Source organism: Fukomys damarensis, unplaced genomic scaffold, assembly GCF_012274545.1.
Source record: "Fukomys damarensis isolate Sample0158 unplaced genomic scaffold, DMR_v1.0_HiC HiC_scaffold_37, whole genome shotgun sequence".
In the NCBI taxonomy this organism is placed as follows: Eukaryota; Metazoa; Chordata; class Mammalia; order Rodentia; family Bathyergidae; genus Fukomys; species Fukomys damarensis.
In genome coordinates, this window is record NW_022900949.1 from 43354425 (window position 1) to 43370898 (window position 16474).

At 40.3% G+C, this 16474-nt stretch overlaps 1 protein-coding gene across 6 annotated transcripts; it reads left to right on the top strand.

The window, feature by feature from the left end:
- The first annotated feature begins 5514 nt into the window (after positions 1-5514).
- LOC104863107 (IQ domain-containing protein F5-like) lies at positions 5515-11326 on the top strand. 6 transcript variants are annotated; one of them, XM_010625389.1, is made up of 5 exons: positions 5515-5602; positions 5766-5810; positions 6309-6353; positions 9699-9770; positions 10887-11326. In XM_010625389.1, exons 1-5 carry the CDS (start codon positions 5585-5587, stop codon positions 11316-11318), a joined length of 612 nt encoding a protein of 203 aa, XP_010623691.1. In that variant the 5' UTR covers positions 5515-5584; the 3' UTR covers positions 11319-11326. The 6 variants fall into 6 exon arrangements, 5 of the variants coding, with proteins under 5 accessions (XP_010623691.1, XP_010623693.1, XP_010623692.1 ...); XR_004515564.1 differs by lacking the exons at positions 9699-9770; positions 10887-11326 and adding an exon at positions 7908-8192; XM_010625391.1 differs by lacking the exon at positions 9699-9770.
- The last annotated feature ends 5148 nt before the right edge of the window (positions 11327-16474 follow it).

The window sequence follows — 16474 nt, forward strand, 5'->3', positions numbered from 1 at the left end:
TCCAAATGCCCATCAACTGGAGACTGGATGAAGAAGATGTGGTTTTTTAAAAAAATGGATTACTACTCAGCCAAAAAGAATGAGAAACTAGATATATTTATATCTAAGTGGATGCACATTGAGGCCATACTTTTATGTGAAATTAGTAAGTCTCACATGTAAATACCAAATAGTTTCTCTGGTGTGAAAAACTAAAAGTGTAAATAAGGATCAAAATGTATAATTGATATTGTGTAAAAGGAAGAAAAGGTCTGAAAGAGTAGAGGAAGTGGAAGGTCTAGGGGAAATGTAAAAAGGTCAAAGAAAAAAATACATGAAAAGGAAAAAACATGGAAACAATGTCTTTGTAAAAAGGGAAGGGTGGAGTGGGTTAAGCTAGAGCTGGGGAATGGGGAGAAATAAGAACCAAGATAAGTCATGTAAAGGTACAAGATTCCAATGATGAATGTAACTGTATTGTGTACCTAAAATGTACCAATAAACTTAATAAAGATTTTTAAAAATGCTAACAGCAGTACCCACACCACAGCTTAAACATCAGTCTGCCTTGAAATTTCCTGACTAGATTCATTAGTCTACTGCCTTTAAACTCACATGTCCACATTCTTAGGAAAAAGGCAAAATGTAGAATTTTTTTCCCCCAAGCATAGTATACATAGCCTCTAGTCCATTTCCCAATTGAGTCCTGGTTCCCAAATGACACCTCAAGAACCTGGCCTTTACTGTCTCCATTCCTATCAACAATTCCTATATCTTCTGGGTCCCAATCTGTTTTTTGTTTCTATTCTCATTTTATCATTCACCAAGATCTATTTACAGCATTCTAGGGTTTCTCTAGCCCACATCTCCAAACTTTTCCAAACTCATCCTACAAACCAGTTCCAAGGCTTCTGAGCCTAATGATCAGTTATAGTCATAGTAATAACACCACTTTTCTGGTACCAATTTTTTGTATTAGACTCTCCTATTGCTATGACACAATACACAACTCCCACAAATTAAAGGAAGAGGGGTTATTTTGGCTCATGGTTTTAGAGGCACAAATATCATGGTAGAAGAGTGTTATAGAGTCTGGAAGAAGAAAGAGGTGGGAAGAGCCAGAAACAAGAGTATCTCTTCCAAGTCTTTCCCAAATGACCCACCTTTTCCAACCAGGTTTAACCTTTGAACAGCACATTCAGCTATTAATTGATCAGTGGATTAATCTACTATAGTGCCTCCATGATCCAATTATCTTCTAAAGGGCCCTGCTCTGAACATATAAGACTTTTGGGGACATTTTAGAACTAAATCATAACACCTTACAACCATGTAATTTTTTGTATTTGCCTTTGTTTCATAATGAGCATGATTTTAATTTGATGTTTTAAATTTTCATATATTATTGACCAACTTTCTAACATCAAACTCACAGTTAAGCCTTTTGACCTTAAAGAGTAACATTCAACTAGTAAGTTTTATTTAGAATATTCTATGGGAAGTATTGTCAAATAATAAGTAATGATAACCCTTCTTTAAATTATATTAGATATATGTGTTATTGATATGAGTGCTCCAGAAACTATGAAATTCCTAGAAATCAAAGATGTTCTGACATTGTTATTAGTTATAATTCTGGTTTTAAATTAAAATGTTATATGCCACAGAAATAGAGTTCTTTATTAATTGGTTATAATGAATTCTCATGACATTTTTTTTCTTCTGGTTCCAGGGATCAAACTCAGGACCTTGCAAGCACTGGTACCACTGAGCTAAATCCCTGGCCTTCATATTTTTAACTATAACTATTATTTGCATGAGTACAGTAATAATAGTGAATAATCAGGCCAAGTTTGATGTAAACAAATTTATTTTGAATGCAAATCAGTCTTTGGTAGATATTTTAGAAGAAAACTATAGTAAACCTGTTATTAAGGTTGAAGTTGCATTCACTGCCTTTGAGTTTTTATTTTTTATAGACCAGACTGGATCCTGAATTTTTCTGTTTTCTTCCAATATCTAGATATGATTCTCTAACTAAGGACATGAAATGCTCTGTTCATGAAGCCCTATAAGCTGAAGGTGGTAGATGTAAATTTGAAGGGAAAACCTTTATTGATGATGTGTGGGGGCACTCTACAAGTCTATTAAGTTGCTTAATGTGATGACATTCAAATGCAAAGTAGGATGAGAAGCTAGTGACTTCCTGGTGGGGTAGCTCCCCCTCCAACCGTTAGAACCAGACTGCCCACTATAATGAAATTCCTTGTTTATGTCTACATCTTTTGCTCAACAGAGCACTGTAATGAGAATTTCAGAATCAGTAGCCTCTCTATACAACTTGATGAAATGTGATTGGGTTTATCATGGAAAGTTTAAATCTTTACATGATCTAAGAGATCCTTTTATGTACCCAGTGGCTAATGGTAGTGCTGACTCTGCTACAGGAAGTCTTGAATTTTTAAGACAACAAACCCCCATTTTCAATTAAAGGCAGTTTGACAAGACAGCAAAGGATTTGGAACACCTCAATATATAAATAAATACTTAAAGGAGAATGGACTTTATGTGAGCATCATTTCAGGGAGTAATTTTTAAAGATTAAATTTTTCAAGATTAATTTTTTTCTAAAAAAAATATTCCCTAGTCAATTCTTGACCCTAAATGTGGAATTGTATCTCATTTAATGTCCAGAGGAAAAAAAATCCTTGTAATACTGCTCAGTAAAAGGGGAAAGTGCTGTGGATTAATGTACAAATCAGCCAATCATCTGAAATCAGAAGGCCCGAGTGTGTCTTGAATCATAGATGGTCACTTAGGAGCCAAATCTGAAGTTTTTAGACTTTGCCTTATTCATGAGTCAGCAGCAAGGAGCCATGGACACTCATCAGCCATTCATGAATCGCCACATTCAGCAGAAGTATATTGCTAGGGGCCTTGCTTCACTCACACAAAGCACACCGGTGGCAGCTTTCACTTCCAAGAAACCCTCTGTGCTGCTCTGCTCCTAAAGAAAGTGGGCAGCCTTTCGTGGTGAGATCCAGTTGTGGGTGTTGCATCTAAGAGAGAAATAGGGAGAGCAGGGCTTCTCAAACATTAGCACATGCCACATCAGGGAGAGGGCTTCTGAAAACAGAACATGGATCCCTACCCAGGTTCCTGCTTCCATATAAGAGATGCATGAATGTGTGTTTCTAATTTTTCAGATGATGGCATGGCCACTATTCTTCTGGGTGGCCCTCTTAGAGAACCACTGGGGGAGAGCTTAGTTAATCAGGATTGAGGTGACTGAATAGCAGCACAACAAAATTCACAGTGGTTTAAACAAATGGGAAGTTTACTTCTTCCTATAGATGATCCACATCTGGTATGACCCTCCAGAAGGTGAGGAGTCCTGGCCCCTGCTACCCCTTTACTCTGCCATGTATTTCCCCATTCTCAAAGTGTGATCCAAAAATGGTTGCTTCTAATTTAATTATCCTGTGCACAATCTAATCAGCAGAAAGGAAGGACCAGGCCTTGCTCTTTCTCTTCAAGGGCATATATTTGAAGTCCTAAGAGCCATTTTGGCCCAGTTCAGATGGATATAAAAGAAGGTCACATAAATGGGGAGACATACTATGTTCATTGATAGAACGACTTAACATTGTAAGATTGAAAGTATTCTGAGTTAATCAGTTAAATTCATATTGTAATAAAATAAAAATAAATTCTAATCAAACTTTCATCAGGAGTTTTTGAATCTGACAAACATGCAAAACAATTATATAATAATGTCCACAATCAGTTACATCTGTTTTGAAAAAAAGGAGATACAAAAAGTAAGACTGTGTTAATCACACCAAAATGAATCACAAACTTTAAAATAACATATTGTGAAATTGAGGTACCAGCTACCAAGAATCTAAAGTGGGCAATAAACATTTATTCATACCTTTCACCCTATTCTCCTCCTTCATGCATACAGCCAAGTAGCAACTTCTCCCCATGTCTGGCAGAAGCTGGGCCAAGAAGGTGGAATCAAGGTCCCCAGCACCTGCCTCCTCCTCTACCAAAACACAACAAAACAACAGGTCTGTTGCTGTTTGGGGGATCATGGCCATGGGAGGACACTGGAATTCAACATCAGAGACAGAGACTTGGACGTCCACAGAGTAGGGATAGTAGCACTGCAAGAGAAACAGAACATATCAGCAATTGTCACCCAGTACTATGGCAGGGCAAGGGGGAGGAGGTCTCCACTCTGAGAGGGTATAGGTGAAAAAGAGAGAGCCAGTAGGCAGAGAAGGCTGTATCTTGTAGATATTCAGCCTGAATAAATAAGAGACCTGGGTCTGCTCAGCAGGCTTGCTTTAGAGGAATCTGCTGCATTTTTTTTTTTAACGCTGCATTTGCTAGTAATCTCCCAGAGCAAATATGGCCAGGAGCTATCTCAAGAGGGGTCCTGTTGTTTGAGTGTGTACTGCTCTGGGGTTCAGAAACCCCAGCAAGTTCTCATCTCTGGGACTTCACAGACACTTTACTGAATTGCCTGGGTGGATGATGACCTTGTGAGACAAGATTGGCTCAGAGAAGTGGCTCTGACACAAACTTGCTGAGAGTCCTATGCTGATGAGAGCACAGACTACAACATGGAAGGGAGCAGAGGGTGCTGCCCTCTGGAATTGATGCATCCACCATCTGAGACAGAAGTATAACCAGGAATGAAGACACCAGGATTGAGCATGGCAGATTACATGATCCCACACCCATCTCCCAGCACAAAATTATGTGGTTCAGCCCACCCTCACTCTCTTAGAGGCAACTGAGACCTGCCACAGCTACAGTCTTTGCCTTGACACTAGAGAGAACATGTGCCCAGAATGGCATGTTCTCAGAGAGAAGGCTTTTCTGGACCTCCATGACCTTGACATCTTGTCATCATGTGGAAAGGAAGACAGAAGTCTTTACCATATGGAAAGAAGTCAGTGGAGAATAAAAGTAAAAAATAAGAATTTTCAATACAGCATGTTTTGAGGTATATCACAAAGAAATACAAAAAAGAATTAAATGGCTACATCAGTAATGAGGGAATCTGGAGGAATAAGTCAGGAGGCTCCTGTTTCCTTTTATTTTTTATTACATTCTGTGGACTACATTTTTAACATGGTGTCCATTAATGTCTTTTTAAAATAAACATTATAATTAAGTGTTAAAAGGCCTGAGTGTAAAATTAAAGATGTCTGTGGAATGAAAGACAACCATGAAAAAGTTAAAAAGCCAAGATGGTCTGGGAAAGCTATGTGATCCTGTGACAACTTGGGCTACTTGGTAGCTGGTGAAAGATGGACCTGACAGTGAGCTAGAGCAAGGGATGTCATCCTTGGGACAGGACAGACTCACCAACTCTGAGGACTCTGGTCCATCCCTGGCAGGAAGGAAAGAGGCAGGTGTTTTCTCTTCCTCCAACATCAATGAGCCTGGAGAAGAGAGCCTAGTCTTTGGGTCACATCTGCCTTTGTGACATCATGACCATATCTCCCTCCACCACCTATCCTGACCCTGCTTGAGTTAAAGGAGCAACAACCAGAAAGGGATGAACACCTGAGGCCCCTCTCTCTCCATCATGGGCAGTCAGTGTTGTGTAAGATTCCATCAGACTCATTCCCCTGGGGATGGGGAGATGCACCAGCAATGGGAAGTTCCAGATGACTCTATGGGACCTAGGCAGAGTGAGGAGTAGGAACTTTGGGGATTTTGCATAGCAGCTGGTCTTCACCCATTCTCCCATCCCATTCTGATTGCAGAAGGCTAATCAAGATAAAGAACCTGAGGAAAAAAAGGAATTGAAGGTATGTAGGTGAGAAAACATGGGACAATTGACCTGACTTCAGCATCCCTGGAAGTTAAGGAACCATCTTTGATCCAACTGAATTGTCTCAGGATTGGACTCCTGTCCACTAAGTCCCCTCCTCATCCATTTGCATAGCATATATAAAAGTGGAAAGTTGAATAAGTGAGAAGTGGAAAGGTAAAATAGAGGTCATCCTGGGTCTGTAGGGGTATGATGACATCATGGCCATCTCTCCTTTCACCACCTCTCCTGACCCTACTTGAGTTGAAGGAGAAACAACCAGAAAGGGATGAACACCTAAGGCCTCTCACCATCATGGGCGGTCAGTGTTCTGTAAGAGTTCATCATACTCACTCCCCTGAGAATAGAGAGATGCACCAGCAATGGGAAGTTCCAGATGATTCTATGGGACCTAGGCAGAGTGAGGAACAGGGACTTTGGGGATTTTGCATAGAAGCTGGTCTTCACCCATTCTCCCACCCCATTCTGATTGCAGAAGGCTAATCAAAACAAAGAGCCTAAGGGAAGAAAGGAATTGAAGGTATGTAAATAAGAGAACATGGGACTATAGACCACTGAAAGTTAAGGAACTGTCTCTGATCCTACTGAGTTGGCTCCAGATTGGTCTCCTGTCCCCTAAGTCCCCTCCTCATCCATCTGCACAACATACATGGAAGTGGAAAGTTAAATAAGTGAGAAGTGGAAAGGTAAATAAGGGTCATCCTGGGTCTCTAGGAGTATGATGTGCCTAGAGGTAGGCACAGATGTCAGTAGAAGTGAAGTAGGACCCCAGAGGCCTGTGAAACCACATAAGATGTCAGGAGGCAGCAACCTAGGCTGGTTCAGGACTGAGGTGCAAGCATAGATGCAGAGATTCCTCTTCATGGGGATCCTTTGGCTCCTCACACCCACAGTGGGTCTTTTCCATTCAAAAGTATTTTTGCTGGTTCTACAAACCTGCAGAGTCCACAAAACAAGGGTATCCCCCACTTCATAAATGAGGACAGTGCAGCTCAGACAGTGAGCATAAGTGGCTGTAGATGCAGGCAGGACAGAAATGGAGGGAAAACCCTACCCACCTCTCTTGGATCCTCAGAACCACAGGGGAAAGAACCAACTATTAGAGAACTACCTGTCTGATGGTGACAAACCCACTTGGGGTCCTTTTCTTTGCCTGATTTGTTGCTTTTTGAAAACTATGCTGGGGCTGGGGATTTAGCTCAGGGGTGCTGCCGCCTGCCTTGCAAGTGCAAGGACCTGAGTTCGATCCCCGGTACCCCCCCAAAAAATTTTTTTGGATTATTTCACTGGGCATGGTGGTGCACTCCTGTAATCCCAACACTCGGGAGGCTGAGGCAGGAGGATCGCTGTGAGTTCGAGACCAGCCTGGACTACATAGTTCCAGGTCAGTCTCAACTACATAGTGAGACCCTGTCTCAAAAAAAAAAAAAGAAAGAAAGAAAACTATGATGGAGTGAAGGCTTAGAGCCTCCCTTTTCCTTCCTTACTCCTCTGCAGCAGCTTCCCAAGGGTGCTGAGCACATTTACGACATCCCTACATCCCTTCCTCCCTTATATGGCATGATTGTTCATTAGGACCATTGGCTGGACAGTGCCTCCAAACCACCTGTGTTTCACCTCCAATGACTTTGAATTCCATTCTCCCTCAGCTACCACCTTTGTGATCACACTTGAGACCACTGTTTCCCAAGTGTCTGGGGGAGGAACATTTTAAGGATCTCTGCCAGCCATGTCCAACCTTCCACCTGCCTTTTTCCTCCCTTTCACTTTTTAAAGTTATAATAAAGTTATAAAAAAGAAGCTTTGTTACTTATATTTATTAACTATATTATATATTTTTATGTAACTAACTACAAATTCCTCTTCGCTCAAAAAAAGAGGGCAAGCAAGTGGCAGGCCACAGGTTGGACACAGTTGGATTTATCACAGATCAATTCTTTTGTAAAACAATAAAAATCAATTTTGAGAAATACATATTTAAAAACAGAACATGAGATTTATTTTTAATCTCAAGACAACGTTCATAGTATTACTGTTTTGATTTGCTATGAAAATGTCTATATGCTTATTTCAGTCCCTGTGCTAATCTAACTGATAAAAGACATGGAGATGAAGAAGCTATTACCCAGGAGACATCATGAGTAAAGACAAAGGAGACTCCACATACCCAAAACAATAAAGCAAAACAAATGCTCTAGCAAAAATACCAGAAACTAGGCAGACTGTTATGATTAAAACATTCAGAAAATAACTACTGTACTATACCCAAACACCACAGAAAATCTATTCCCCATCCTGACCCATGGCACCCAAGGCAGAGTGGGGAACATGGACCTCCACCCTTCCCCCATGGCAATGAGATCACCTACGTCCCCTATCAGGATGGTTTCAAAGAAGATTTCAATGACAAGTGTGGAAGGAAAGTTGACACCGTGGGCAGGATTGACTTGTTTACTGAGTCTTATAACCCATGAACACAATTCTTATGTCTTTTTATTCATATTTCTGATTTTTTAATCAGTGTTTTATAGTTTCCATGATACAAATTCTGTACATGCTCTGTTAGATTTACAATTTAGCATTTCACTTATTAGAATTATTAAATGAAATTTATTTTTCAGTTAGAGATCATGAGTTTATTATTAGTAGGTAAAAATGTTATATTTTTGTTTGTTCCGTTACCTTGATGACTTACTTATTCTACGATTTTTAAAAAATTTTTGTACATTGCTAAGGATTTTCATCATATATAATCACGCCATGATCAGTGTGCCTTTTATTTCCTTTGCTTACCATATTGCACTGGCCTCAACTTCCAGCACTCTGTGACATAAGATTGAGGAGCACTGACATCCTTGCCTTGTTTTCCAGTTGAGTGCTTTACTATTAAGTATAATATTAGCTGTAGGATTTTTAGCAGATGCTCTTTTTCCAGCCCATTTTTTTTTTTAGCATTTTTTTTCTTTTTATCATGAACCATTGAATTTTGTCAAATGCTTTTTCAACATCAATTGAGACAGTCATTTTTCTGCTTCAGCCTGGAAAAATGATGAATTCATCAATTGATTTTCAAACAATGAATTAAGTGGGACCCAACTAGATCATGATGTATGATTCTTTTTATACACAGCTTAATTATTTTACCAATATTTAATAAAAAAACTAATATTAAGGATTTTATATCTTTCATGATTGATGCTGTTGGGCATTTTTCTAGTGTTTGTGGGCCATTCATAAATCATCAGTTAAGTCATTTGTCATAAACTGTTTCTCATCATTATTTGGTTCTGCTGCATGATGAACTGAAATCCATGTATTGAATTCCTTATGGGTGCATATTTAAATTTTCTTAATGTATGTCATTTTACCTGACCAAAATGACTAACTTTATATACCTTTATGTCAGTGAACCAGTGTTTCTAGTGCCTTACCTCTGTAACCACATCTTGAGCATATCTTTAGGAAAGAATGAACATTTTCCCCAACAAAGGAAATTGGGATCCATCATGATGCCAGCATCATAGGTATCCTATGGCACAATTGCTCTCTCCACTTTTCTATTCTTCCTGCCAACTTGTGTAGGAATACAGACCTGAGCATGATGCAACCATTTAGACCCTAAGCAAGGGCAACTTAGGGGATCAAAGCCTGAGGGGATTTGAGGAATCAAATTGCAAACCAAGGGTCAACTTGTTGAGTCAACCAGTCCCCCCAGAAATGCAGGCAGGGGAAGGTAGATTTTGACAGTTAATCAGAGAATGGGCCCTATGTATATGGATGCTGGGTAAGGAAAGAATTAAAAATTGGTACTGAGCTGCACCAAGAGCAACCCATATAAACCTCCCTCCTTTGACTTTGATTACAGAAGGGTGTCCAATTTAGAGAAACCATAATCAAATATGATGCCAAAAAATCAAAAAAGGGAGCAATGAAAAAGGTAAGGCTCAAGAACATCAACCTTAGCCACAGGTAGGTGGTGCAGGTTTCCTAGGTTAAGGGTGACCTACAATCTCTGATTCTTGTCACCAGACTGATGATGGTCTTCTCTGTGGCTGACAGTATTGAATGACCATGGAATGTATGGTCCAAAACAAAGCGCATTTATGAGTGAATTGTGTTGCTACTATTATTCAGAATAACTACGAGAAACCAAAAAATGTCCCAGCCAATCTGCACAAGGGGGTACCTTATCCAAAGCTAGATGGGTAGGGATTGACTTACGCTTTGCTGTTTTATTCTTTTCTGTTTTATTCCAGTTGCTCTATCAGCCTGAGAAAGGCAGATAACTGAGGCAGGCAGACTTGGTTGCAGAAGAGGAAACTCTGAGGAGTGGGCCCTTGAAAGTTTGGGAGTGGTGTCCTGAGGGCTGTTTGGGGAATGCATGGCCAGACTAAGGGAAGCTAAGCTAAGGCCAGATTTCTGCACGAGCGTGTACACATATGTGCATGCATTGCGTGTAAGCAGGGGTTTAAGGTGTGGAGCCAAAAGCAGTGGCCATGAGAAATAGATGAGAAAGGCCCCAAAGCGTGTGGAGCAGAGAAATTTTAATATTGGGATGTAACAGAAGGAGCAGCAAAACGTGGATGGGGGTGGAGTCAAGGAAGAGAGGGCAGCGGGAGCAAGGGATGCTACTCCCCAGCAGGTAGGAGGGTCTGAAGGGCAGGTGAGGAGTGCTAGATAGGTGGTCAGGCCCAGGTAGAGCCTATGCATCACAGGATTCTTGCTATAAACTGGCTAACCAGGTCCACGGAAAACCAGGTGAGGTAGCAAGAGGAGGAGGGCTCACGTCTAGAAATGGGGACCCTGAGGCACAGCAGTGGAGGTGTGTGTGTGTCCTTTAACTGATATGGGAGAGGAGAAACCAGAGGTAGGATCCTTCCTGATGATCTATGTCTACCTGCTGCCCTGAACAGAATTCTTGGACTTCAGAGGAAGAGATCACGATTGACAGAGGATTGGGGGACTTTCTTAAAATACTCTGGGGCTGAAGTTTTGGGGAATATATTCTGAAGTGTCCATTTTCTTTCCTTGAAACCCCTTCTCCTCAATGAAGGTGGCACCTGCTGACATGGTACAGGCAAGCACAAAGATCCAGGCCTGGTGGCGGGGCACGCTCCTGCGAAGAACACTGCTACACGCCACCCTCAGAGCGTGGGTCATTCAGTGCTGGTGGAGGCAGACACGAGCCAGGCAACTGGAGAAGAAGAAGTGGGAAGCGCTGGAGCTCTACAAGCGGCAAATCTGGGCAGCTGTGAGGCTACAGTCCTGGGTCCGCATGTGGCTCACCCGCCAGCGATACCACGCTATGCTCAATGCGGTCCGCAGCATCCAGAACTGTTGGCATGGTCATATTTGCCAATTCCATGACATTTTCCAGGGCAGCTATGAGCTCACAGGAAGCCACCTACAACTTCAGCTCGATATCTTCCTGGGATCTCAGGTTTGTCGCATTACAGACTGCATCCCCTTTCCAATAAAGAACTAACCAGGTCTGCTCCAAATATTGTATGTGTCACTACATCTTTTTTAGACAAGCCCCAGGTGGTCCCTGCCTTGACAAAGTATGAGAGAAAATAATGGTGGATTAAAGCTCCCCTCAAGATTTTGCTGTGGGTGATCAGCAGAGTATGTCTGGGGCTCTGGGTGCAGAAGGTATCGGAACCTCATGTGGGATGAGCAGGGCCTGTGGCGATTAGCAATGTCTGCCCTAGGTGGGAAGGTTCAGCTGCACGGTCGCCAAGGCCACCAACTCTAGGGACACTGAGTCCTCACTTCTGTCTGTATAAATGGCAACCCTGAGCTGTGTACCTTTCTTTGCTCTTCATCCTCCAATGCCTTCCCACTCAATGAGAATGAGGTGAAAAGTCCTCCCCTTCCCATTCGTGGTCCTCCTGGCCCTGCCTGCTCTGGCCCTGACCACTGCACCCTCCTGAGTATCCTCTGGATGCTCTGCTAGTCATCAGACCTCCGGAGCAGGTCGTGCCAAGCATGCTCCATCTCAGAACTTTGCACTGACCTCCTGCTCTCTTGGGGGTCTTCTTTGCATCATTCAGCTTTGTCTGCACAGATCAGTTGCTCTTTCCATGGGAATCTCCTTTGTCTACCTAACTTCAGTGGCTTTCCTTTTGGTTCTACTTTCTACTTTCTATGTGCAAAGTTCTCTTCACACACCAAGGTTATTTCACTTCACTGTCCATCTAGTTTTTTTTATTAGTTTTTTTTTCTCATTGAGTTTATTGGTACATTTTAGGGATACAGTACAGTTACATTCATTATTGGGATCTTGTACCTTTACATGACAGGTCTTGGTTCTCATTTGTTCCCCTTGTCCCTGCCCTCCCGTGACCCCCTCCTCCCTCCCCCTTTACAAGCACTTCACTTCCATTTTTTTCATTTTCTCATGTTTTTTTCTTTTCCCTTATTAGCTTTCCCCTATCCTTCCCACTTTCCCTACACCTTTAGCTCCTTTCTTCCTATTTCACATTGTCAATTATATCATTAGGACCTTATGTACCATTATAGTTTTTCACACCAGAGAAACTATTAGGTATTTACACATGTGTGACTTATTTCACTTAGGAGTATATCCTCAATATGTATCCATTTTCCTATGAATGAATCTAATTCTCATTCTTTATGGCTGAGTAGTATTCCATTTTATAGAAAAAACACATCTTCTTTATCCATTTTCCAAATGATGGGCAAATGGGCTGTTTCCAAGTTTTAGCTATTACAAACTGTGCTGCTATAATTTTTTATTAGTTTCTATCTGCAGTACATAATGATCACATTTATCATGGGGAGTTGGTACATGTACATAATACATCTTTTTTTTCCATAAAATTTCTTTTTTTTTTCACTTCTACATTTCCCCTTCCTCCCTGCTCTTTCAAACTCTTGGTCTTATTGCAATTTGCAAAAGCTTCATTTTCAACATATTTTTGCCTTTTGATTCTTTTTGGTTCCATCCCCTTTCCCTCCTCTCCCTCTTCCTTCCTCTATCTCTTGTTCCCCTATCCATTTGAAAAAAGATCTCCTTACTTCCTATTTACTTATCATATTTATGATAGATGTGATATAGTTATCATATATATGATGTATATATAATCCTATATATGTGTCATATGTATTTCACAATATTATGGCCTCATATTGCATCCATTTTCCTACAAATGCCTCAACAGATGAATGGTTAAAGAAAATGTCCATCTGATTTCTGTCCCTCCCACTTAAGGGTGAGCTGCAGAGGAGCAGGGCTCTCAGCCAGCCTCCAGCACATGGGTGTCCAATCTTTTGGCTCCCTCAGTCTGCTGTGAGTGAAAAGGAATTGTCTTGAGCTGCATATAAAATATATAATATGGTTCATGTATATAAAATAAGCCTTCCTTTTTGTAGTTTAACTTATTAATTATTTTATGAAATAATGGAAAATCCAATTTTAATAATTAGATAAGAAAACTTACATGATTGCTTAATAATAATTAACACCTGTCTTCAAAGGCATATACAGGTAGGTATATTTAAATACTATTATTGGTGATCTCTGTGTTTTACTCAGCAAGTTGCCCAAGCACATGTAACCTCTGATACAGAGGTTTACATTTGACTGACTCTGTGTGGAAGATGTATTAGGCAAGGTTAACTCTACACTGTGCCCTCCCATGAGTGTTCTGCTGTCTCTGACATAGTCCATACTTGAAAATTGCACAACTGAGCCATTAAAACTACCACTAAAAATAACAACGTTAAAAGGCTTACACTCTTGTGGAGCCACATTATTAGCTGTCCAAGGCTGTTGAACACAGCTGCTCTAGCACATGCCCAACACAGAACGGCTCTGTCTCTCCTGACTAGCCAGTCCTGCTAGCTGATTAGCTGACTAGCTGACCTGCCTGTCCTGCTTGGCCTTTACATGAAAACGTCAAGTCCTGGGGTTAAGCCCTCCTCTTTCTCTTGTCTGCTGCCATCACCCAGAATCTGGAGCTCCCCCTGTGACTCTGTGGTGAAGCAGTGATGCCTTGGGAAGACAGTAACTGTTTCCTGAGCTGCTGATGTGTCTGTTCCTGTGTCTACATCTCACTGATCATCACATGAGGGAGCAGAACTCGTGTGTGTGTGTGTGTGTGTGTGTGTGTGTGTGTGTGTGTGATTAAAGTGAAATTCATATTATTAACACTATTTTGGGATTGACATAATATTAATCATTAACATTAGATGAACAAGTCAGTGGCACTTAGTCCATTCCCACTGTTAAACAACCACCATCTATATCAAGTTCTAAAACAGTTGAATCACCCTAAAAGAAAATCCCATACTCATAAGAGACAGTCCCCACTACCTCTCCAGGCCATGGCAACCCCTGATGTATATTCTGTCTCCTTAGATTTGCCTAGTGTGCCTATATCCTATAAATAGAATCATAATCATAAAATATTTGTGTCTGGCCTCTTTCACTGAACATACTATTGACAAGGTTTATTCACATTGTAGCAGTATTCAGTACTATATTACTGAATAATATTCCAATGCATGGATATATCACACTGTTTTTCCATATATCTGTTTTTTTCCCCTGTATCTGTTGATGGTCATTAGATTACTTGTACTTTTGGCTCTTAATGCTAATATAAGTGATTAGCATTTGTGGCATTTTATACACTCACCAGTCATATCCAAAGGGTCCAGTTTTGTACATTCTTACAAATTATCATCATCTTATTGGTGTGAAGTGATGTTTCATTGTGGTTTGATTTATATTTCTCTAATGACTAAGAATGTTGAGCATCCTTATGTGATTACTGGCCATTTTTTGCAAGGGCTTGGAAATTATTTTGTGTTTTGTTTATTTTTTGTTGTTTCAATAAATATTTTCCATCATAACCCAACACACACTTCATTCTGAAATTCTCTAAATTATCATTTCTTTCTGGCAATGTTTGTGTGTCTTTGTTGGTTTTGTGTCTCTTTGTCTCTCTCTGTCCCTTACCATGCAGTGTTTATGTTGCTTTCTCCCTGTATCTTTGCCTTTCTCTGTGTACACCTCTTCTAATGCAAGGTCTTTGTATACATGTTTCTGTGACTCATGAATTTTTGGCTCTGTAAATTGGTGGTAAAACTCATGAATTTCTAATTCTCAGACATAGTTCTGCTCCTCTAAACCCTGATTGGCTTTTGATATCCCACAATGATAGGATGGGGAAGCCACAGAGAAGATACCAAAATGGGTGCTCCTGAGTGTCAGAGGTATTACATAGCCAGGCTCAGACCAGGATGTACAAGGACTTAGAATAATATTGAAACACTTATATATACTTTGATTGGTTTAAGGATGAATGCATGACCTATGCTAGGCCAATAAGAGTCAGTTTTGATGCTAAGTTGGCACTACTGGTTTTGCTAGGATAGAGAAGGAAGATACTCTCTGTCCTCCCTTAGTAATTATGTAGCTCCTTTGGCTGGATCTAGGAACCATGTAATACAAGGCTGATTAACTAGACAAAAGCATATAAGATTATTAAGTTTCTATGTATATTGGGATTTACACAAGAGGATAATGTCTGAAGAAATATACAAAAGAAGATACTTTATACTTTTTAGACAAAAGACAATTCATGAAGGAATAACAGAACAAGTGGAATTCTAGACTGATATACTAAATTCCAGGTGTGTGTCTAAGTGCCATGTGGGGCAAGATATAAAAGTTATTGGAAGACAAGTATTATTCCAATGAGTTTATCAGGTTTATTATAGCCCCAAATAGCAGTATCTGATGAGTAAGGTTATGGGTTTGTACTGCTATGAGGTGTAGTAAAAGAGGAAAGTGCTGTGGATTAATGCATTAAAGTCACCTCAGTATAGGAAAAACAGTACTCCCAAAAAAATCTTTATCACTTGTCAGGTATAGGAAAAGACAAACAAATGGCCCTTCTGAAGTTACAGTTCCTCATATAATTCCAGCTTGAAATAATCAACATACTACTCTGGCGTATTTTGAAGTTATACATCATTAATTCCTTTATAGGAAAGAAGGACTATGTAGCCAGAGCTGCTGGGCAAAATTTTTAAAGAATGGAGCCTACAGGGCAAAGTACAACCAAATGGTATAAAGATCAGTTCATTGATGGTATGGGTTGGGGGGGGTCTCTAGATCTACCATGACTGACGCTAGTCTAGCCCTATGATGGAAAATCTTAGTTTTTTTTTAAATCAAGAAAGCTGATAACATAAGACTGATAGGAATACATGAAGTAGCAGAAGAAAATACAAAGGACTTTAAAAAGCTGTTTGCAGAATTAATGACAGAAAACTTCCCAAACAGAGGGGAAGAATTTGACATTCAGATAACTGAGGCATATAGGAACCCAACTAGCTACAATAAAAAAAAATCTACACCTAGATATATAATAATCAAGATCCCAGAAACCCAACAGAAGAACAAAATACTTCAAGCAGTAAGAGAAAAGAAACAAATCACATACAAAGGAAAGCCCATCAGAATCACAGCAGACTTTTCAACACAAACCCTTGGGGCAAGGAGAGCCTGGAATGAGATATTTCAAGTACTAAAAGAGAACAACCTCCAACCTAGACTGATGTATCCAGCAAAACTCTCTTTCAAAATGGAGGGGGAAATAAGACACT